Source organism: Mytilus galloprovincialis, chromosome 4 (genome assembly GCF_965363235.1).
Source record: "Mytilus galloprovincialis chromosome 4, xbMytGall1.hap1.1, whole genome shotgun sequence".
Classification (NCBI taxonomy): Eukaryota; Metazoa; Mollusca; class Bivalvia; order Mytilida; family Mytilidae; genus Mytilus; species Mytilus galloprovincialis.
The window spans coordinates 85,641,651-85,661,433 of NC_134841.1; the positions used below are offsets into that span (position 1 = coordinate 85,641,651).

Below are 19,783 nucleotides of genomic sequence, written 5' to 3' on the forward strand. Positions count from 1 at the left end.
TGTAACGTGTGTCACTTCCCATACGTCTCTATTATGCTAACTTGTTTAGAAAACAAGTTCTCATTAGTTAAATCTGTCACAACACATAGACATTCATATAATTTTGACTTTTTGACTATTACATATTTGCGCTATTCACAGTAGTTTTATGTGTTTGAGATATTGCTTTTGCCATTCGATTAGGGACTTTCGTTTTGAATTTGACTCGGAGTTCAGTATTTTTGTGAATTTACTGTTTATTGATGTTCATATCTTATAAAAACACCAAGAAGGTACAAATCCAGATATAAACCCAAAACTCAGTGAATTGCATGACCTCAAAAAGAAGCAATACCGCGTGCATGGATCATGCCCAGTTCAGACAGTGTACACAGACCTGTGATCCCACATGGATAAATTAATTTAACACTTAAAGGGGCATTAGCTACCAGATATAACAAGAAATTAAATATGATTTTTTTTGTTCCATCATTAATGATTAACTGTAAAGTAACATAATGAATTTATTTTTTTTGTTGTTATATCTCGTAGCTAAAATAGTTCGCTCTTAGCAGGTAGTTTGGTTCACATTTGTTAAAATAGTTATCAATATACCTAATAGGTACCAGGGTTATAATTTTATACGCCGGACGCGTTTCGTCTACATAAGACTCATCATTGACGCTCAGATCAAAAAAGTTTGAAAGTAAAATCAAGTACAAAGTTGAAGAGCATTGAGAACCCAAAATTTCAAAAAGTTGTGCCAAATACGGCTTAGAAAGTCTATGCCGGGGATATGAAAATCCTTAGTATTTCGAATAATTCATATTTTTACAACCAGTAAATTTAAAAAAATGACCAAATAATTTATATTCATAACACCGAAATGCTGACTACTGGGCTGGTGATACCCTCGGGGACGAAACAAAACAAGCTAATAAATATTGCTGATGAAATATTAACTTAAAATGAATAATTCGACCTCCTTCAATCCGTAAACATGTTACCCCATAATTTAACCACCTAGCCAATTACAAGATTGGTTACGGAGGAGATTGGCGTGTTCTGTTTCGATCCACAAAAGTCATTCTAAGGTAAAAACGACTAACATCATGTTTATTACAGCATACAAAGTATACACATATGAATATTTGTAATTTTTTTTTACAGTAAAGGTAAATTTCAATATGAAATACAGCAAGTTTCCATCACTCGGAATGTTTTCATACTATCTTTTATGGATTTTACATCCGCTATTTCAACATACTGTAAACATATTGCTTCAGATCTGTCAAAATCTCTAGAACGGAGGCTTGATATTCACTCAAATTGTCTGGTAAACTTGGATCAGACTGGTTTTTCAAATCCGACCCAATATTCGCATCTTTCGATAGAACTACAAGAATATTTAGCAAAATCTGCTTCATCTCGCGCATGTCGTCACTGTAAACCTGTGTGAAAAAGTTATTTATCTTTACACCATCCTCCGATTTTTCTATAGCTGACAAATACTTGTAATAGACTTTTACATCCCTTATAATTGTAGACGATCTGTAAGATGCAGCTGTATCTGTTGTTGCGTTGGAGTGACAGGCCGAGATTTCTGAAACAAAAAGGCAACCCATCAATATAAAATAAATTCGTTCGTACCATGCAATTGCAAATTAAAAATAAAAATCTTAATAAAGACAAGTGCATATGGAAATATAAATTGCATTAACTAATGGTATTACACAGGCTTAAACACCGTGAAAACGTATGGATAAAATAATTACTTCTAAAAATGATAAGATTCACATTTGAATGTCTAAATTTGTACATACACTAAAATATAAAAAGTTGTGTGCTCACAATCAAGAGAGAAATGTCGAAATTTACGTATTCATTTTTTTCCTAAAAATTCTCGTTCTATAGATAACAATGAAATATTTCTTAAAAAGTAAGTTTGATATACATTTCGTAACAAACGGAAACACTTAAGACGAAATTCGAATAATCCTTTGTTCCAGACATATATATGTCATTGCAATAAGGGTGCGAAACAGGAATAGAAAATGTTCCACACATTTTTGTTTTGTTTTAGGACATAATGTTCAAAGATAATATTTCAGTTAATAAAAACTTACAAAATGATTGAGTGCAGTTTGTGTTTTGAGTATCATATCTCTTAGCAGCAAAGAAATCATCCTATGATCATCAGTTATATCATCAACAGAAACATCAAGTGGTGAAGTAAATTCTGATTGCGTAAAATACATAGTGCGAATGTCGTCAACATGAAACGTTGTTGGAATAAACGCTGATATATCCATAGTTCTATGTTGGGGTGGTAAGATAAATCTGTGTGACAATTGGATTAGAGTGTCCATTTCTTGTGATATTAATTTTTAATCTGAAAGAAAGAAAACGAAATAGGTCTGTGATAGAAGAGGATGCCTCTTTGCTTAAATACAGTCTTATCAGAACTAGGAAAATGTAAGCACAATACTCCTTTTCCGAATTGCTGAGATGAAGTCAATATTTTGCTACGGGGAAACTTAATAAATATTTAGCTAAAATAACATTTTAGGTGCACAATTCCTCTATGAACCAACAAATCTAAAAGTTTTATCTAAACTATGAGTTAGATTTTAACTAGAAAGATAGAAACTTACATGTATCTGTGATTAAGCTTGGATTGGAATGAAGTTAACTGATGTTTCACTGATGTTTATATATAATAATTAAAAGTAATTATAATTAATGGAAAACCGCAAAAGACTTCTAGTGGTATACAGTAGCCAATCAACATTTGATAGGAGACTTCAAATTATGTAAATTGTGTAAATATTTGATTATATGATATCGTTACTGATATTAAATAGTGAAAGAAATGATAACAGTTATGCACGAGGTTCAATTATAATTTATACTTTTGTTTTTCAGGCCAATACATGGGTGTAGAAATCCCCTTTATAGTCAAGCATCAAATATGTTTTTTGCCTTCGCTAAATTCAAATGAGCCTTATCATTTTTTATCGTCAAATCTCAGTTTTAGCTACCGTTAGCGTTAATTTGAGTAAATACTTACCGTCAACGTTATATTAACAAATATTTTATCATATTTCGTCATGTGGAGTACATGTACCATATTTCTACTCATTATTAAATATTATTACTACAATTCGTGCATAAGTGATTTTGTTGTTGTTTTTCACGACACTTTCAGCAGACCATGGGTTAGCTTTTATTTGTGGAGGAATTCAATGTACCAGTAGAGAACCACGTACTAAATATATGAACCAAATTAATGAAAGGGATAAATAAGTTTAGACAAAAATACAAGATAAATAGAAAAACCAAGTATTTTAATGGTTCGACTGAATGAATACATATAATGAAATGCGAAAACATATGCTAAAAAGTAAAATCACAAAAATACTGAACTCCGAGGAAAATTCAAAACGGAAAATCCCTTATCAAATTGCAAAATCAAAAGCTTAAACACATCAAACGAATGGATAACAACTGTCATATTCCTGACTTGGTACATGCATTTTCTTCATTAGAAAGTGGTGGATTGAACCTATTTTTATTGCTAGCTAAACCTCTCACTTCTAGGACAGAAGCATCAAATTCCTCTGTATTTACAACGATGCGTGAACAAAACAAACAGACGTAATAGGTAAAAATGTCAAAAAATACAGCAGTCAATATTGTGTTATAATCTTAATCACTTAAACAACCATGCAAATACGTAACTTTCCTTGTTAAGCTGCACGTATTCCGTATGTGTGCATACAGTATAATCAAAATCAAAATGCAAAATATTTTTTTGTACAATGCATGCTAGTTTCTTTACAAGTCATCAAGCTAAAATAGATTTCCATATCTAGTTATAAAGCATATCTTGGTAACAGTTATTTATAAAGAACACAAAATACGAGGATTATAAGGTAATAACGTTTAATAATTTTATTTTGCAATATACCATATCTCTTTTAACTGTACAAATATCCCTTTAAAGTCAGGTTAAAAATCCACTGTTCCTTTTATGTCTAAAAATTAAATTATTACCAAAAAGTAACATTTTCTCTAATTCCTAGTCGATTCATGTATATACTTTCCCGATTGCTATCTCTTTTAATCACCAAATGTGGGGCTTTTTTAATCTAAATTCTTAATTGGTAAATATTCTTAAGTCAAATTGTTTTGCATTCGCACATTAAGCTATTGTGAAGTCATACAAAAGGCAACCTTTATGACCTCAACAAAAAAAAATCAAAATATATTTCTTTTTTTTGCAGATTTGTGGAAAGGGGATTACGTTTTTGACATATAGTCTTAACATTATTAACGAGTCCACCATCGAATATCAGCAATGCGATATTTCTCCTCTCTCAACACTCAAATATTTAAAACTTAGCATGGCATTCTAGGAGTTTATTTTAATTTAAAATTTTCGGTCTAGATTTGAGAAATATCGGTCCACACTCGATGCAGTGGTAAACACTTATCTATCATTGCATATCGTAATGTGGCAGGTACCAGTTTTGGTGTACCAGAATATGTGTTCCACGCAGAAATTTTGTTATAGTTAAGCATTGAGGTATATAATTGCATCATATGGACTGAAAAAATAAATGAATGTGAATTCTATGCTATTGTACTACACAAGTAAGTAGTTGCATACACAGGTTGGGGATTTCCTTCACATATAGGTCCAATCAGATGTCAATATTGTGGTCTCCTCACTTGACGGCATCCAATCAAAGTGGGGGGAAAATTTATTTTTATGTAAACAAAACTATCTTGAGATTTTGATGGTATGGATAGGTTCCGACAAGGCTCTAATTCACTGAAAATCATTTATCTCTTGAATTTTGCCTAAAATTCTTGTCCGCCAGGATTCTGCAGGTGAGGATTAGATCGGTATCAGAGCATCACATTTTTTGCCTTATTTGCAACGAATTTATAAATTTTAAAATCTTTATGCTGAACAGACACCCAAATTTAAAGGTTTTCTATATATTTACATAATCACGCACACATCTTAGTTACTTGAAACCATACATTTTATTTGTACACTAGCTTGAATGAATTTTTAAGAAAATAAAATCATAAATCAATGATATTCTAAAGATTTATTGTAAACTAACTGGTTTCTGCCACCTAATGCTAACTTCCATTTCATTAATTAATTATTCTCTATATTTAAACTCTAAAATACCCAGAGCTAATTATAACCAACAGGAAGAATTTAGGATACTTTCACTGCTTCATATCGCAATCAAAATTTTGTTTTCATATCTTGTTAAGTAAATTGCAGTTATCATATGATATTTGTATTTAACAAGCTAAAGATAATACAATAGTTATCTTTGAAAATGATAAAACTATTTCTGATTGAAAACAGGAAAGGAATTGTCGCTCTAAATCAAACACAGAAATATTTTTGACGATATATAAGAGCAAACTACTTCGTTTAAATTGTATATATTTTCCTAAATTTAAAAAAATCAGGTCATGTCTACTTATTATGGTATCATCTATTTTCCTTATTCTTAACTAGCTCAGTGTAGCGATGTGTTCGTTCCATTTGCATAGTTAATTTTAAAAAGCCATACAGAATACCAACTTCTTTAAAAAAAAAACATAGCCAAGACAAAATATGTGTAAAGTGGGGACTGAAATGGGGTTTCAGTACCTTCAAATTATTGGGTATCACTTTCTGCGTTGATTTAGATAGAATGTTAAATCTAAATTATGCTCCTCGAATACAAGAAATAGAAAAAATATTACAAAAATGGTCAAAACAGTCACTTACCCCGTTTGGTAAAATAACAATTATAAAGTCATTAATTATATCAAAATTTAATCATCTGTTCCTGTCCATCCCAGGTCCAGATGATAATATGATAAGTCAACTTAATAGTAAAATTTATTCATTCATTTGGGATGATAAGCCTGACAAGATAAAACGGGATCGTCTATGTCAGGAATACTTCCGAGGGGGCCTAAAAATGATTAATTTGAGAAATTTTATACAAGGGTTAAAACTTACTTGGGTTAGAAGATTATTCAGGTCAAAATCTAAATGGATTCAATTATTTACCTCCACCCAAAATATAAATTTTACAGAGTTGGCTTATTTTGGAATTATTAAAAAATCAAAAAACAAATTTTGGGATGAAGTTTTTCATGCCTGGAAAACTATGTCAAAACTCAGACATCCATTTTATTTTGAGGAAGTCATCTCTACATCTATATGGCATAACGAACATATCAAAATTGATAATGTCAGCGTTTACTATAAAAATTGGGCACATCATGGGGTATGGACTGTAAATGACCTGTTAGATGAACATGGAAATATATTAACGTATGAAAAATTTGAAATTATGTATAATTTCAAACCCATGTTTCTACAGTTTTATGGACTTATATTAGCACTAAAAAGGTGGCTACAAGACATTGGAATCAACACTGAAAGTGAAAAAAAAACCCATCAGGCTATTATACCTTTTAACATTAATATTTTCTTCAAGTCCGAAAAAGGCTCAAAGGACATGTATACTATTTTAAATCAAGGAATTTTACCTACAGATTTTGTAGCAGAAAAAAAATGGGAAGGTATTCTTAACAAAGTTGTAGAAAATTGGAAAAAAATACACTTGTGTGTTACCAAGGTTTCAAAAAACACTAGGTTATGTTGGTTTCAATATAGAATTATTCATTATATTTTAGGGACAAATGCTTTACTTTTTAAAATGAAGCTTGTTAATTGTAATTTGTGTACATTCTGCAAGGAAGAGCCTGAAACTATAGAACATTTACTTTGGGGTTGTCATATTGTAGCCGGCATTTGGCACAATCTAAATTCATGGATTTTCGATAAGGTTCTTATTGAAATTCCACTTAATTTGAAAATTGTCATTTTTGGCCTTTAAGAAAATTATAAACTGAATTTTATTAAAAATAAAGTTATCTTACTGACGAAGTACTTTATTTACAGATGTAAGATGCAAGATATAAAACCTAATATAAAAGGCCTTCAAAATTACATAAAAGAAAACTTGATTTTAGAGAAACATATTTCTTCAAAATACTTAAGTGTGGAAGAACACAACTTGTACTGGAACCCCTGGGCTAAGGTCATTAATTAAATATAAACATGTATGTATATGAGCATTTGAAATTATTTGTATACTGTTATATCATACCATATGTATGCTCATATATTTCTTGCACTACTATTACTATATGAATGAAAATGTTATTACTATACTTAATCCATAGATTTCTAAGTGTTAGTTCAGAGAATGCTTATTATGCTTATTTATTTCACTTGCTTGCTTATTGTGCCACAAGATAAATATATGTTGATACTTGTAAATTCATGAAGAAAAAAATAAATTATATAAAAAAAAACTTCTTTGAGATTGGATATAAAGTTGGACAAGTAGAGGTGTATAAGATATACAATAAAAGCTGTAGAAGATACACAATACAAGCTTTGGAAGATAGACAATAAAAGCCGTTGAAGATACACAATAAAAGCTGTCGAAGATAACTAAGAAAGCTGTAAAAGATACATGTGTAACAACTGTAAAAGATACATGTGTAACAACTGTAGAATATACACAGTAAAAGCCGTAGAAGAAACACAATAAAAACCATCGAAGACACACAATCAAAACCGTTGAAGATACAAAATAAAAGCCGTCGAAGATAAAACTAGTCACTTTGTAACTGACAGCAGGAAACACATGGATTATGTATTTCCCTTCATACAGATTTTACTCCAAAGTTTGATTTCCTGTAATGATTTCTTTGATAAAGGGATGTTGCTTATAGCTGTTCTCACATAGTCTGTTTCTATGTATCTTGGCGTTCATTTTTGGAGCAGTTCAATGTTTCTGTTATTCCGTTGTTTTCCTCTTCTAGTTGATGTGTTTTTGTTTAGCGGATTTGTTTTCGCTTAATCGATTTATGACTATTGAACAGCGGAATGGAAAGGGATTAATATAAGTTGCAAAACTTGTTTCCTAATCCACTATAAATAAGTATGTTTAAACTAACAGCGAAATACTATACTGTTGTCTTAACCTTTACAAGCAAGATATTTGAACAAATGGTATTGTAACCAATGGTGGTGTAGAAGCCACCTCCATAGAAATTTAACGGGCTCCATCTTTATTTGATTCTCTGTACAAATAGGTACAAAATAGAAAGCTGCTCTTAGAATTTCCGCTATTTGATTTGCTATGTAACATCTTACTAAAGAATTCCATGAAAATGTGTAACACGTGTAATGTTGACTAACAACGTAAAATGATAACGATGAAAACTCGTAAATCCCTGCAACATACAATGAACTCGAAATAAACTCTTCGAATGACCTATTAATGATCTTAAATGACAGACTACGAGTAATTTCTAGAATCTTCTTCCACGTCATTTGTTTCTAGAAAATTTCATTCGTATTTAGACACTGTTATAAAATATACTGGAAATTACCACGCTATAAATATCTCAAGTCGCAAGTAAATAATTAAATACACAATTATACAATCAACAATCAATCAACTTATATATCAGCAATGTATCCAAATATTTGCTTTACATACTATACTATGACTTGTGGTATACTTAAATATAGCGAGCAATACTTCTTTGTCACTTGCAGAGGAGTAACTGCTGAATACGGTTGATTCCAATCGTTGTCTTTCCATCAAAGTGTTTGGTTTTATATGACGTTATTTGACGTCGTTTGTGCGTTTGCTGAGTATCTACAGCAGTATGTTGAGCTAAAGGATTAATATTATATTGGAGATGCATTCTATATGACTGCTTCGACAACTTTTTTCAACGATAAAGTTAATTTATTTCCTTAGGAAGGGCTGGATAATAAACATAGGAATAAATGATAGTGTTCGAAATGGTCAAACAATTACTTTACACGTTCAAATATGCAGGATTTCAGTTTGCCCCAAAAACACTAACATGACGTGAGAAATCATCGTAGAGTTTCTGGTAAAGGGAATGACTTGAATCATACGTACGCCCCTCCCCCCAAATACGTACAGACTGACTCAAGGTTTTTAGGAGGCTCATGTTGCTTAAGCTTGAGTTTTCTAATTCTTAACCTTTGTATTGTTGCTTTTTTTGTTTATTTTCTATATATATATATATGATGTTGTCTAACTGGGCCTTCTTTGACTACAAACTTTATTTCTAAACTTTGGTTTCTCCTAAGATATGATTAAAATGCAGCTTGTTAGTTTATTTTTGTTTTTTGAAATGGTGCTTATTGTTCACTCCATTTTCAATTGATTATTCTGTCCCCCTGCCAATCACCAACACAGTTTTTGTAGCTTTTTAATACTTACGTTTGTAAAGGTGGTTTGTTGTAGATTAATATTTTGTTTCAATAAAAATGTCATTCATCAATACATCGAATGAAATAAGACCATTCTGTAGTACACATTTCAAAAGAAACAAACCCTTCACAGGACATTTCAGATTCCCTTCGATAATTCAGGCTACATACTGGCTTTCTTTCATCGGTACTTTTGATAGAACATATTTTGTGAAGTATGTTTTTTTTGTAAAAATGGTTAAAAATAATAATTAATAATTCCAAAACTGTTGTAAATTGGAATTGGTATGCATTGAAATGAAAACGGATATAAAGTAAGCCCGTTCATACATCTTGCATTACTCCATATATTTAAATAAGAAGCATTAAACAAAGAGATAGTATACAGTAAAATAACAAAAATATCGAACTCCAAGGAAAATTAAAATAGCAATTCCTTTATCAAATGGCAAATTCAAAAGCGCAAACACATCACACGAATGGGAAACAACTGTTTTATTTCTGACTCGGTACATGCATTTACCTATGTATAAATTGGTTGATTAAACCTGGTTTGATAGCTAGCGTAACCTCCCACTTGTTTCACAGTCATATTGCATTCCATCATATGGGCACCAATGTATGATTGAAACATACAGACATAATAGGTAAAAATGTCAAACAATTGAGGTTCATTCGTATGAAGGGTTCCATCGGAAACCCAGGAAAGCTTCATTGACAAAATTAATAAAGAAAACATCAGTTGTGACATTTTTTTTATTATTATTTAAGAACACAATGATACTATTTAACATAAAAGACATTTGACAATTAAACACGAGTACACTACATACAAACTTACAACATTTAATTAATATTCAAACAAAGTCAATAAAATAATCTCAATATGAAATACAAAATTTCCGTAACTTGAAAAATGTTCTAAAGTCATAAAAAATTAAACCTAACATAGGTTTAACATAAGTAAAATGTGTATACTATAATATATAGTATATAACATGGTATGGTATTGCACAAAAATATTGCACGCCGAGTATTGGTTTAAGAGTATGTCCACATAGAAATCCTCTTCTATCCTGCATCCTTTTACATTTTTGAAATTTTTGCATATAACTCAGTGATGTAAATTTTCAGATCTGTTAGAATAACAGATACCTCGGCAAGATAGATACTCGCCTTTTGAGTCGGTATTTTTGTCACTGTTGGTACATTATCAGGAATTCTCATAAATCCAGGTCTACACCAGTCATTAGCAGTGGTAATTAAGTTGTCAGCCCTCATACTACAAATGGCTTGCTTTAGCGATGCAACAATGTTTCTTTCTACTCCGGAGTGTTTTATAGCGTTAAAGTATCGCAGAAATACGAAAAAATCATCTTCCGTTTGTTCTCGGTATCTCAAAGAATCAAATGAAGGGATATTTGGTAGCTGCTTAATATTTTCAGTGAGTGTTACATCTCCGTTTTTCTGTAAAAAAAGAAAATAACACCCGTTAATACATTTATTTGTATTTACAGAATGAGTTTCCTTCTGATCAATATCAAATTATTTATATTTTGCTTTCATTATTGTTCTTGTTTTACGTAAGATCCTTGGTAATTGTTTTAAATGTGTATGTAAAAACTACAACAGACATTATATGCGGTCCAGAAAATGCCAATAAAGGTTGTCTTTCGGAGCAAAATAAAAGTTAAACGGATGCAGTTCAACATTTACTATTAAACATAAAAGAATAAATGAAGAAACATGCAAATATTACGTTGTCACGTTATCAAATGATAAAGATAAATAAGCTAAGAAACAGAGTATACTTACAATTGACTGAATAAAGTTGTCAAGATCTAACACTAAAGTATCCAGTGTGTGCTTTGATGATTGGCTAGCACTGTGATGAAAATTTGGTCCACTAACGCCAGCGCTGTTATGTGATGACTCCAATTTTGTGGAGGCTGTGGTTTGACTATGCTTGGTAGCTTCGAACCCAGTGGTGGGTAAGTTTTGTAAGATAAATCCCTTTGTCGTGTGTAGTATTACAACGATGATTGTCACTAAAACAAATGTACCTGAAGGAAAAAAGAACATTTTGAGTATACGACTAGAAATACTTCTTAGCGAATTGTTTTTAAAATGTTCCATTGAAAAATATATTGCAGTAAGCTTTAGTTTCGGTTATTCATAGAACGAGATGTGAGAAATACATAAAAAAAAAGCATCAAACCAAAGACACGCAAACATTATTTGTTATAAATGTACGTCTTTTCGTTATTTGCCTCATTGGTGTTGGTGTGTCAAACGCCCCATATCGTCTCTCTGATGGTAAAGTTCCCCGAAAATGCGAATATTCTGTAGTAATTACACTTAAATGTATACAAAGTTTTTCTATCTCTGCATAGATCAATTGAATACATTTTTTACATAATTTGTTTGACTATCATCAATTACTCCATGTTTTAACAAATCTTTTTTATCTGTTATTCTAGATAAGCCTTAAACATCTGATTTAAGACCATATTGATGATGTTGCTGAAATCTTTTAAATTAAGTTATTGAGTTAGACCATCCGAAAGACTTATTAATGATATGTACATATTGTACAATATAGAGCAATTGTTGAAAAAACCTTTATGACATACTTTTCATCTTGGCTATTATTTCAGATAGATTCATCAGATGAAAGAGCTATAGATTCAACATTTAATTTATACACACACACACGTATTTATATACACATAAACATATATTAATTAGAAAATTTTATTTCCGAAGTATTCGGAATCCCACGCAGCACCTAAAATAATCAACCAATCAGAATGTAGTTTTTTTGGAAGATACCCGTATCAGCAGAGTAGCTTAGGTTATCGTTGGTTAAACATTGCAGTGTGATATGCTAAGTATCTGCTCGATAATCTCGCCAACTTTGTTGAGTGTATTACAATAACTTTACTTTTATGCAAATTCAGATTAAAAATAAAAACAAACACCTAATTAAAGACTAGTTTACGAAATGACAAAACGAACAACCCCACTTCGCGGAGAGATTTAATAGACTATCCCGAAATGATTATAAAAATGTTTTACGATAGCTTTACTTTAATCAAAGTTAGTTAAAAAAAATCGGATAAAACATCATTCTTGGAAAGGACAAATTCCATAGACCTTACTTCCTCGAAAGAAAAACATCATCTCCAAAAAATGATTTGATATATGTTTACAATTACTATAAGCAAAATCAGATTGACATTACACAAATTTATTTAAAAGGATTAATTCAACATACCTCCACATATGGAAATGAATAAATCATCCAAAATAGACAAGATATATAAGCTTTTAATTTTTATCAATTTACTTTTAAGCAAAACCAGAGTAGAAATTCCACATGCTTATTTTAGAAATAGTAGCCCAGCATACCTGACTTCACAGAAAGAGTTAACAAGATCTCCCTGAATCATTTCGAAATCGTATACGGGCTTGGCATTCAACTTGTCTCAACAACCAAATACTAATTGAAAGACAAGATTTTAGATAATAATTAATTCAACGAATGTTTAAGAGATCTGCATTGCACAAATATTAAGACAAACCTAAATCTTCTTTGTTGATGATACGATGAGCGTAAACAATATTGTGTTAATTAAATATGAAAAAAAATAAGTAATTATTTTTTTTATTGGTGAATGATTTTATTACAATACTTTGAGGATAAATATTTAGATTAAATCAAAAGTAATAGTCTACAATAAACATGTGATCTGTTAGTAAAGATACATTGCGATACATCATAATAAGTAAATGCAGCAGAATTGCATAAGAATTTCAAAACTGAGTTGATTTTTTCAAATTATTTTGAAGGAGACAGAAATATCTTCACGATAAAAACCTGCATTTTATGTGTAAGATACACTCCCTATCAAATACGAAAAACATCAACAAACAAAACCCTACCGTCTGTAAACTGTTTGGCCATGCTGATCGTATAATTTGTAATAAATATAAGATAATTAATTTCAGTTAATTAATGCTTATATCAAAATAACTATGGAGTTACCAAATTTATTTTAAGGTAGTTTAACGTGTTGAAAAATTATCAATTAGATCAGTAATCAGTTTCACTCTTCCTAGGTATTTACTATTTATATAACGCATAGTTATTATTATCATTATCATAATTTTATATTTATAAAAGCAAATAAAATTTACTTGGGTAAAGAATGATGGCTATCTCTCGTTTTGAAAGTTAACTCCTATCTATTATTTTTATAACCAATGACAATTAGTTATGCTTATTGTAAACATGAGTGTTGTTATAGAGTTTAATAGAAAATCTTCTTTTAGACGTTTGCACCTAAACTTGAGACCTATAAATAATCATAAATACACAAAAATTGGCTAATACAATGAATGATTGGAGGCAGAATTATGTTACATACTGATGGCTTAAATGGGTTTATTCATAAATTTCAATAATAGTGGTTGTTAGACTGAAGTGAAACTTAAAAACTTACGTCATCAGGAATAGGATGGTCCTCCGATGAATTGGGGAATCGGTTATGGCATGGCTATTATATCTATCATTATAGCATGTTTCCCGCAATTGTAGGATTCATAAAATGCCAATTAAGAACATATGCAAGAAGCCTTTCCGAGACAAAAAACATTAATGCTTTTAATGACATTATTCACTAAAACTAAAAACCAAATTTGCAGAAATGAAATTTTTGATTAAAGAAAAATATATGAATATCATTTTGAGCAAAAATTTAAAAGTCTGTGAATTTGCATTTAAAATTGAGAATTCGTGCGTCATATAAAATTGAGAATGGAAATGGGGAATATGTCAAAGACAAAACAACCCGACCAAAAACCTAAAAACTTTTATATATTGTTTTAAATTTCAAGAAAACAAGAAGCAGTTGAGTTTCTAACGATGGCGTTTCAATGCAAGACATTAAATATTGGTCAAAAATAAGCATGCAGAAAGGTGATGCATGTACGATTCAGGATACATAGTGTCTGTGAAGAAAAATTAAGGCAAAATCATTCATAGCTGTGAAAATTTAAAAAAATGGATTGATTTTATTGAGATTTTGAATTGATGGTCAGATACCTGTAGGATCACTGTATAAGTCAGAGAGTCGGTTGGTATATTTATAATACATCTATTAACACTTTATATAGAAATCATGATGAAGATGCATGTACTATTTGCCGCTGAACGTATTACATTTGATTTACTTTTAAGATATTCTAGCATCTATATTTAATTCACTGAAACTTTAAGCTGGGAATTTTTAAATTACCTGTGAAGACCAGTGTCCACTTTTGTGACCCCGGAAATAATAACCATGTGATAATTCATTCGGCATTGAAGGGACATTTATTACACGTACACAGTTGATAAAAGGTTAAGGATTGCCTACAGTGGATTAACTGTAATTGCACATTGTTTTGTTTTATCGTGTCTGTGTTCATTGCTATTTTATATGCTTTTTGCTGGCCTCTAAGTTTCATTTTGGTTGGTTGAGTAACTAAAATTGAGAATTGAAGTGCAAATATTTACTTCACACATACCATACAGCTTCCTTTGTATTATGCATTTCATGTATCATAATGCACGATTCAACTATTACATCAATGGTTAGGGTATGGACCAATGTCAACAGATTGACGTTGGTTGCTTTCTGTCATATATTTTGTTATTGTTTAATCATTTGTTTTGCCTTTAATTTTTTCGTGTGGTCGTGATGGTTAGAAGAATAAATAAATTAAAGTAAACCGTAGACATAAAATCGTTTGAACTTTATATTTCATAAAAATGTTTTATAAGACCCACGACTTTATAAGACCCACGACTTTCATACAAAAGAAACCGAACTAATGAAAATAAATAATCAATCTTTGGTAGCTTTACAATCAAACAAAGCTTTATCACATCACAATGATAACATGTGATAATCTACTTCAGTCAGGTGTTTGTCAGATAATAAAATGTGATAATCCACTTCACTTTAACCTGACAATAGATAATCGTTTACAAGAAGAAAAGGTTTCGTATAATACAGTCATGTTTGAAAGGTGGTGAAACCCATTTCCATGACGCTTTTCTTCAATTATTTTGGGCTTCCCTATGAACACATGGGGGATAAGTTATATGTTCTTTCATAGAAATGATTGTTCATAGTGCCATTATGCAAATGATCAGGAGTGCATCGGTGTATTTGTTAAAAAGAGTTGTTTGTAAAATAGGAACGGGATATAACAGAGGAATATTCAAATGTCTTTGTCGATGGAAAATGGACAACGGCATGACAGAAAACAGTATTCATAATACAATGTAGAAAACTAAAGACTGAGCAACACAAACTCCACCAAAAATCAAGGGGATCGCATGTGCTCCGGAAGAGTAAGCACATCCTGCTCCCTATTCAACACGTACCCGTCGTGTTGTTCATGTAATTACAAACTTGGTGATACGTCTACTTTAATGATTTTAAATTCGAGGATCAAAGGACGGGAATGTGGTTGCGACAATTGAAGCATATTCGTCGGCATCTGTAACAGAGAATCCGAAACTGTCAACCAGCTCGTAATGGCGTCTATAATTAAATTTTCGTAAGGATGACTTAAACCCCACCACGTGGAACCTCTGGTATGAAAACTTCCTTGTAAGTAGAAACTCTCTATCAAGTATATTATGGTAGGAAATGCAAGCTTTGATATACCGAATAGTTTTGAGGATTGTAGATCTATGTTTTATGCATATATATGCACGCGCTGTTGGAATGTTGGTTTACATAAAAACAGAAAGTTTACAAATGAGAAGCTATATACATCTCGTTTGCCGTAAAGGACTGTTCTCGAACGACCCTCACTGTCAATGTCTTCTAGATGTAAAGATATGAGGCTGACTTTATAGTATCAGTTGTATCTTTTATTTCAATCGGATAAATGCGTTTTACATAGTCACCAAGCTGTATGGCTTTACCTAATAAAAAATTGCTCACACTCACTACTCTGATATTAACAATTCTTAAAGGATACCAGAAAAAGAAGTATATCAGAGTTGCCCTGGTTACCATTTCGATTTCTTTTTAGCTCCCAAAATTCTGTTAATTTTTGTATGTTTTATAAATAAATAAAAATGATTGATTGTATAATCTTTACATATCTTCAAAAATGTCCGGGTTGAAGTAAAAAGTAGGCCATAAATATATTAAAAGGGACGTAACTGTTTCAAAATATAATTTTGATTTACATATAGGTATTGGTAAAACTAGTAGTAAGCTTAAACATTATCCTTATAAATATATTACCCTCATTAACATATTTAAGATAGACATTTTGTAGCCAAAATTCTTTTTGAGATTACCCTGTGAGCCTGTATCTCAATATTGCTGACAAGTTCTATAATTTATGTTTTCTTGGCAGTTTTTGTAGGTTATCAATCAAATGAATGAAACACGAAACCCCAACAAACATAATCAACTCAAAATTTGTAAAGACTGGTATTCGGCAGACTAATTAATGTCTTGTGAACAAATGAGAGAAATTAAATGATAGATATAATACTTCATATTAAAGGGTCTATAATATAAAAAAAGAAGATGTGGTATGATTGCCAATGAGACAACTCTCCAAAAGAGACTAAAATTACACAGAATTAACAACTATAGATCACTGTACACCATCTCTCTTTATTTTAAAGTTATACTACAAACGTATCATACGTCTTCTTTCCTTGTCAACAGATCTATTTATATAGCTTGAACCTTAGAACTATGAAACAAACCTAGATTGTAAATCAAGAACAGCTTGTGAATAGAATTATACAAATATGCGTAGTACAAGTCATGTCCCAGTCACTTCTATTAAAGAGAGACGAAAGATACCAGAGGGACAGTCAAACTCATAATACGAAAATAAACTGACAATGTCATGGCTAAAAATGAAAAAGACAAACAGACAAACAATAGTACACATGACACAACATGGAAAACTAAAGAATAAGCAAAGATGAAACAAGTAGTTTGGTACCTACCGTAAATATACGTTGATAGCGGGTCTTCACATGTATAGAAACAAGTGCCTGTGCAAAACTCTCTTGATTACGGAATAGATAATTTCCGTTTTCGATAAAAACCCTATTTCATTTTTAGAATTATCCACACAACAACTTTCCAATATTTAAATTATGCATAAATAGTAAATTGTCAGTATGCTTAATGTATATATTGACGTACTGACACTAAGAATTTATTTGTTATTGAAAGAAAGAGTCGCATTTCAATATATGAAATATATAGTAACATGTTTCCGGTTACGTCTAAAGAATTTCTAGGTTGTTTTTATTTTCCCTGTTTAATATTATGGAAATATAAAAAGCGTCAAGAATCACAAAAAAAAAAAAGAAAGAAGAAAGACCTTTGCTTTTTACTTGTTTCAAGCCAAATGTTTAAAAAAAATTGTATGAAAGCAAAAAAATAGATTTATGTTAAATAACTTGAGATACGCATATTGTTGATTGACGGAATACAACTTTTTTTAAATTGATAAAAATTAAAGTAATAAAAAAAATTCAATAATCATCATCACCGAATTATCTTGACCGACATTTTATACCCATAATGGTGTGTTTTTATCGGAAGAAACTTATGATAATCACTTTTGATGATTGCAAATTAAAATAACATAATACTGACTTCAAAGAAAACAACAAATCGCAAAATTAAAAAGCTCAAACCACTGTCATATGTCTGACTTGGTACATGCATTTTCTTAAGAAAGTGGAGGAGTAAATAAAGGCAACAGTAGTATACCGCTGTTCGAAAGTCATAAATCGATTGAGAGAAAACAAATCCGGGAAACAAACTAACGCTGATGGAAACACCTCAACTATAAGAGAAAAACAACGAAACAACAAAAACACAAAAGTGCAACAAAAAAACAAAAAGACAACGCAACTCCCATAGAAACGAACTATTAAAAACAACTGCCATTGTCTTGACTTGGTAAAGGACATTTTAAGAAACCAAACCTCGCGCCTTTATGGCAATGTTAAACATAACAATAAAATGACAACATTTCATGACATGACTATTATACAAATAAATGCAAGAACAGTTAGGACAGAGAAATACACACATAAACATAACAACCTGTATGACAGTCGCATAAATTTCCATTATATTGACAACGTTGCTAATTTTATTGTATGGATTATTTTTTTTCATATGAAAAGCATTCGTCTATTCTATATTTTAGAATAATTTAAAAACTTGTTTCCAAATCATTAATAACCACTCTCCTGCGAAAAAATACATCATATTTGTTTCAGAACGAAAAGTTCAATATTTGGACTGAGCCATAGTGTAATTAGATAGACGTTTTCTATTTGAACACTTGTTTGCCCCTTTATTAAATATAGAAAACTTATATTAAAGTTATAATAGTTTATTAAAAAGGGTTTATATTATTTGATAACATACGAAGAAAGACATCCAATAAAGAAAACTGATAATAAATTGTGTCCAACTTTGACAATTGAACACCTTCAAAAATACATCGCCCAACATTAAAAATAAAACCAAGAATCAAACACAATAAAAAGAGAAACAGGACATCCTCTAACTACCCCTACTCTCCCAAAAGAGTATATTGAAAGCAAGCATTTGCATGTGCTTAAACGAACCTTCAATTAAGTTACCAACCCGAGCTCATAATTTTTATGATAATAAAATCATAGCTTCAGGCAGTATACATGCTTTATCTGATTATATCATTCTGAATATTGTAACATTGAAAAAGAATAACTAATTAAGTCTCAAGCGATTTGCCTCTCCTCGTTTTAAATTAATAAGTCAGAAAAAAAATGAAATACAATACTTTACCTAACTAGAAGACAGTGATGTATTACAGCAACAACTGTAATCGAATGCTGAAATTATAAAAAATAAACTTATAAAAAAAGAGTAAAAAACACATCAAATTAACAAGAACAAAAAGTAATGATTTTGGTTATTTTTAGTCTGATGTTTTGTTATATAATAAATGAGTGTTAAATATATTCTTTAATTTATGAATAATTTAACAGAACAAGTGCAAGTGTTCAAAGGATAACGAGGAGAAATAAATCTTATGTAAATTGAAATGGAACAGTTTTACTTCCTAATTATAATGTATCACACATTTTGAGTGAATAAGTCTTAGTCAGATAAAATACCTGAAATATTCTACATTTTTGGAGCAAGTAACATATTGTTAATAAACGGACAGTCCGGATGCGAGGAGTTTACAAATTGCAGCAATCCCTTCTAATTTTTTTCAAATAAGCTTCCTAGATTTTTTTCTCCGAAAACGGCAAGATGGAAATCTCCCATATTGACGGCATTAATAAAAATTGACAATTGACAATTTAGTTCATTTGACAAATTGCAGTAAAACAAG

The 19,783-nt window shown here is 30.7% G+C and overlaps 2 protein-coding genes across 3 annotated transcripts in view; one reads left to right on the forward strand and one right to left on the reverse strand.

The window, feature by feature from the left end:
* Nucleotides 1-19,783, forward strand: part of LOC143070807 (uncharacterized) — a 42,729-nt gene that overhangs the window by 10,317 nt on the left and 12,629 nt on the right. Inside the window, exon 1 of one of the 2 annotated variants that reach the window (XM_076244944.1) lies at nt 15,425-16,005. The exons of the other annotated variant lie outside the window; for it this stretch is intronic. The gene's annotated coding sequence lies outside the window, so the exon portion shown is untranslated. Of the gene's footprint in view, nt 1-15,424; nt 16,006-19,783 lie in introns of those variants that run through there. 2 annotated transcript variants of the gene reach the window in all.
* LOC143073771 (uncharacterized) lies at nt 10,159-11,980 on the reverse strand. Its single transcript, XM_076249526.1, has 3 exons — nt 11,974-11,980; nt 11,156-11,403; nt 10,159-10,807 (listed from the first exon to the last, which is right to left on the reverse strand). The coding sequence occupies exons 1-3, from the start codon at nt 11,978-11,980 to the stop codon at nt 10,427-10,429; spliced, it is 636 nt and encodes a 211-aa protein (XP_076105641.1). The 3' UTR covers nt 10,159-10,426.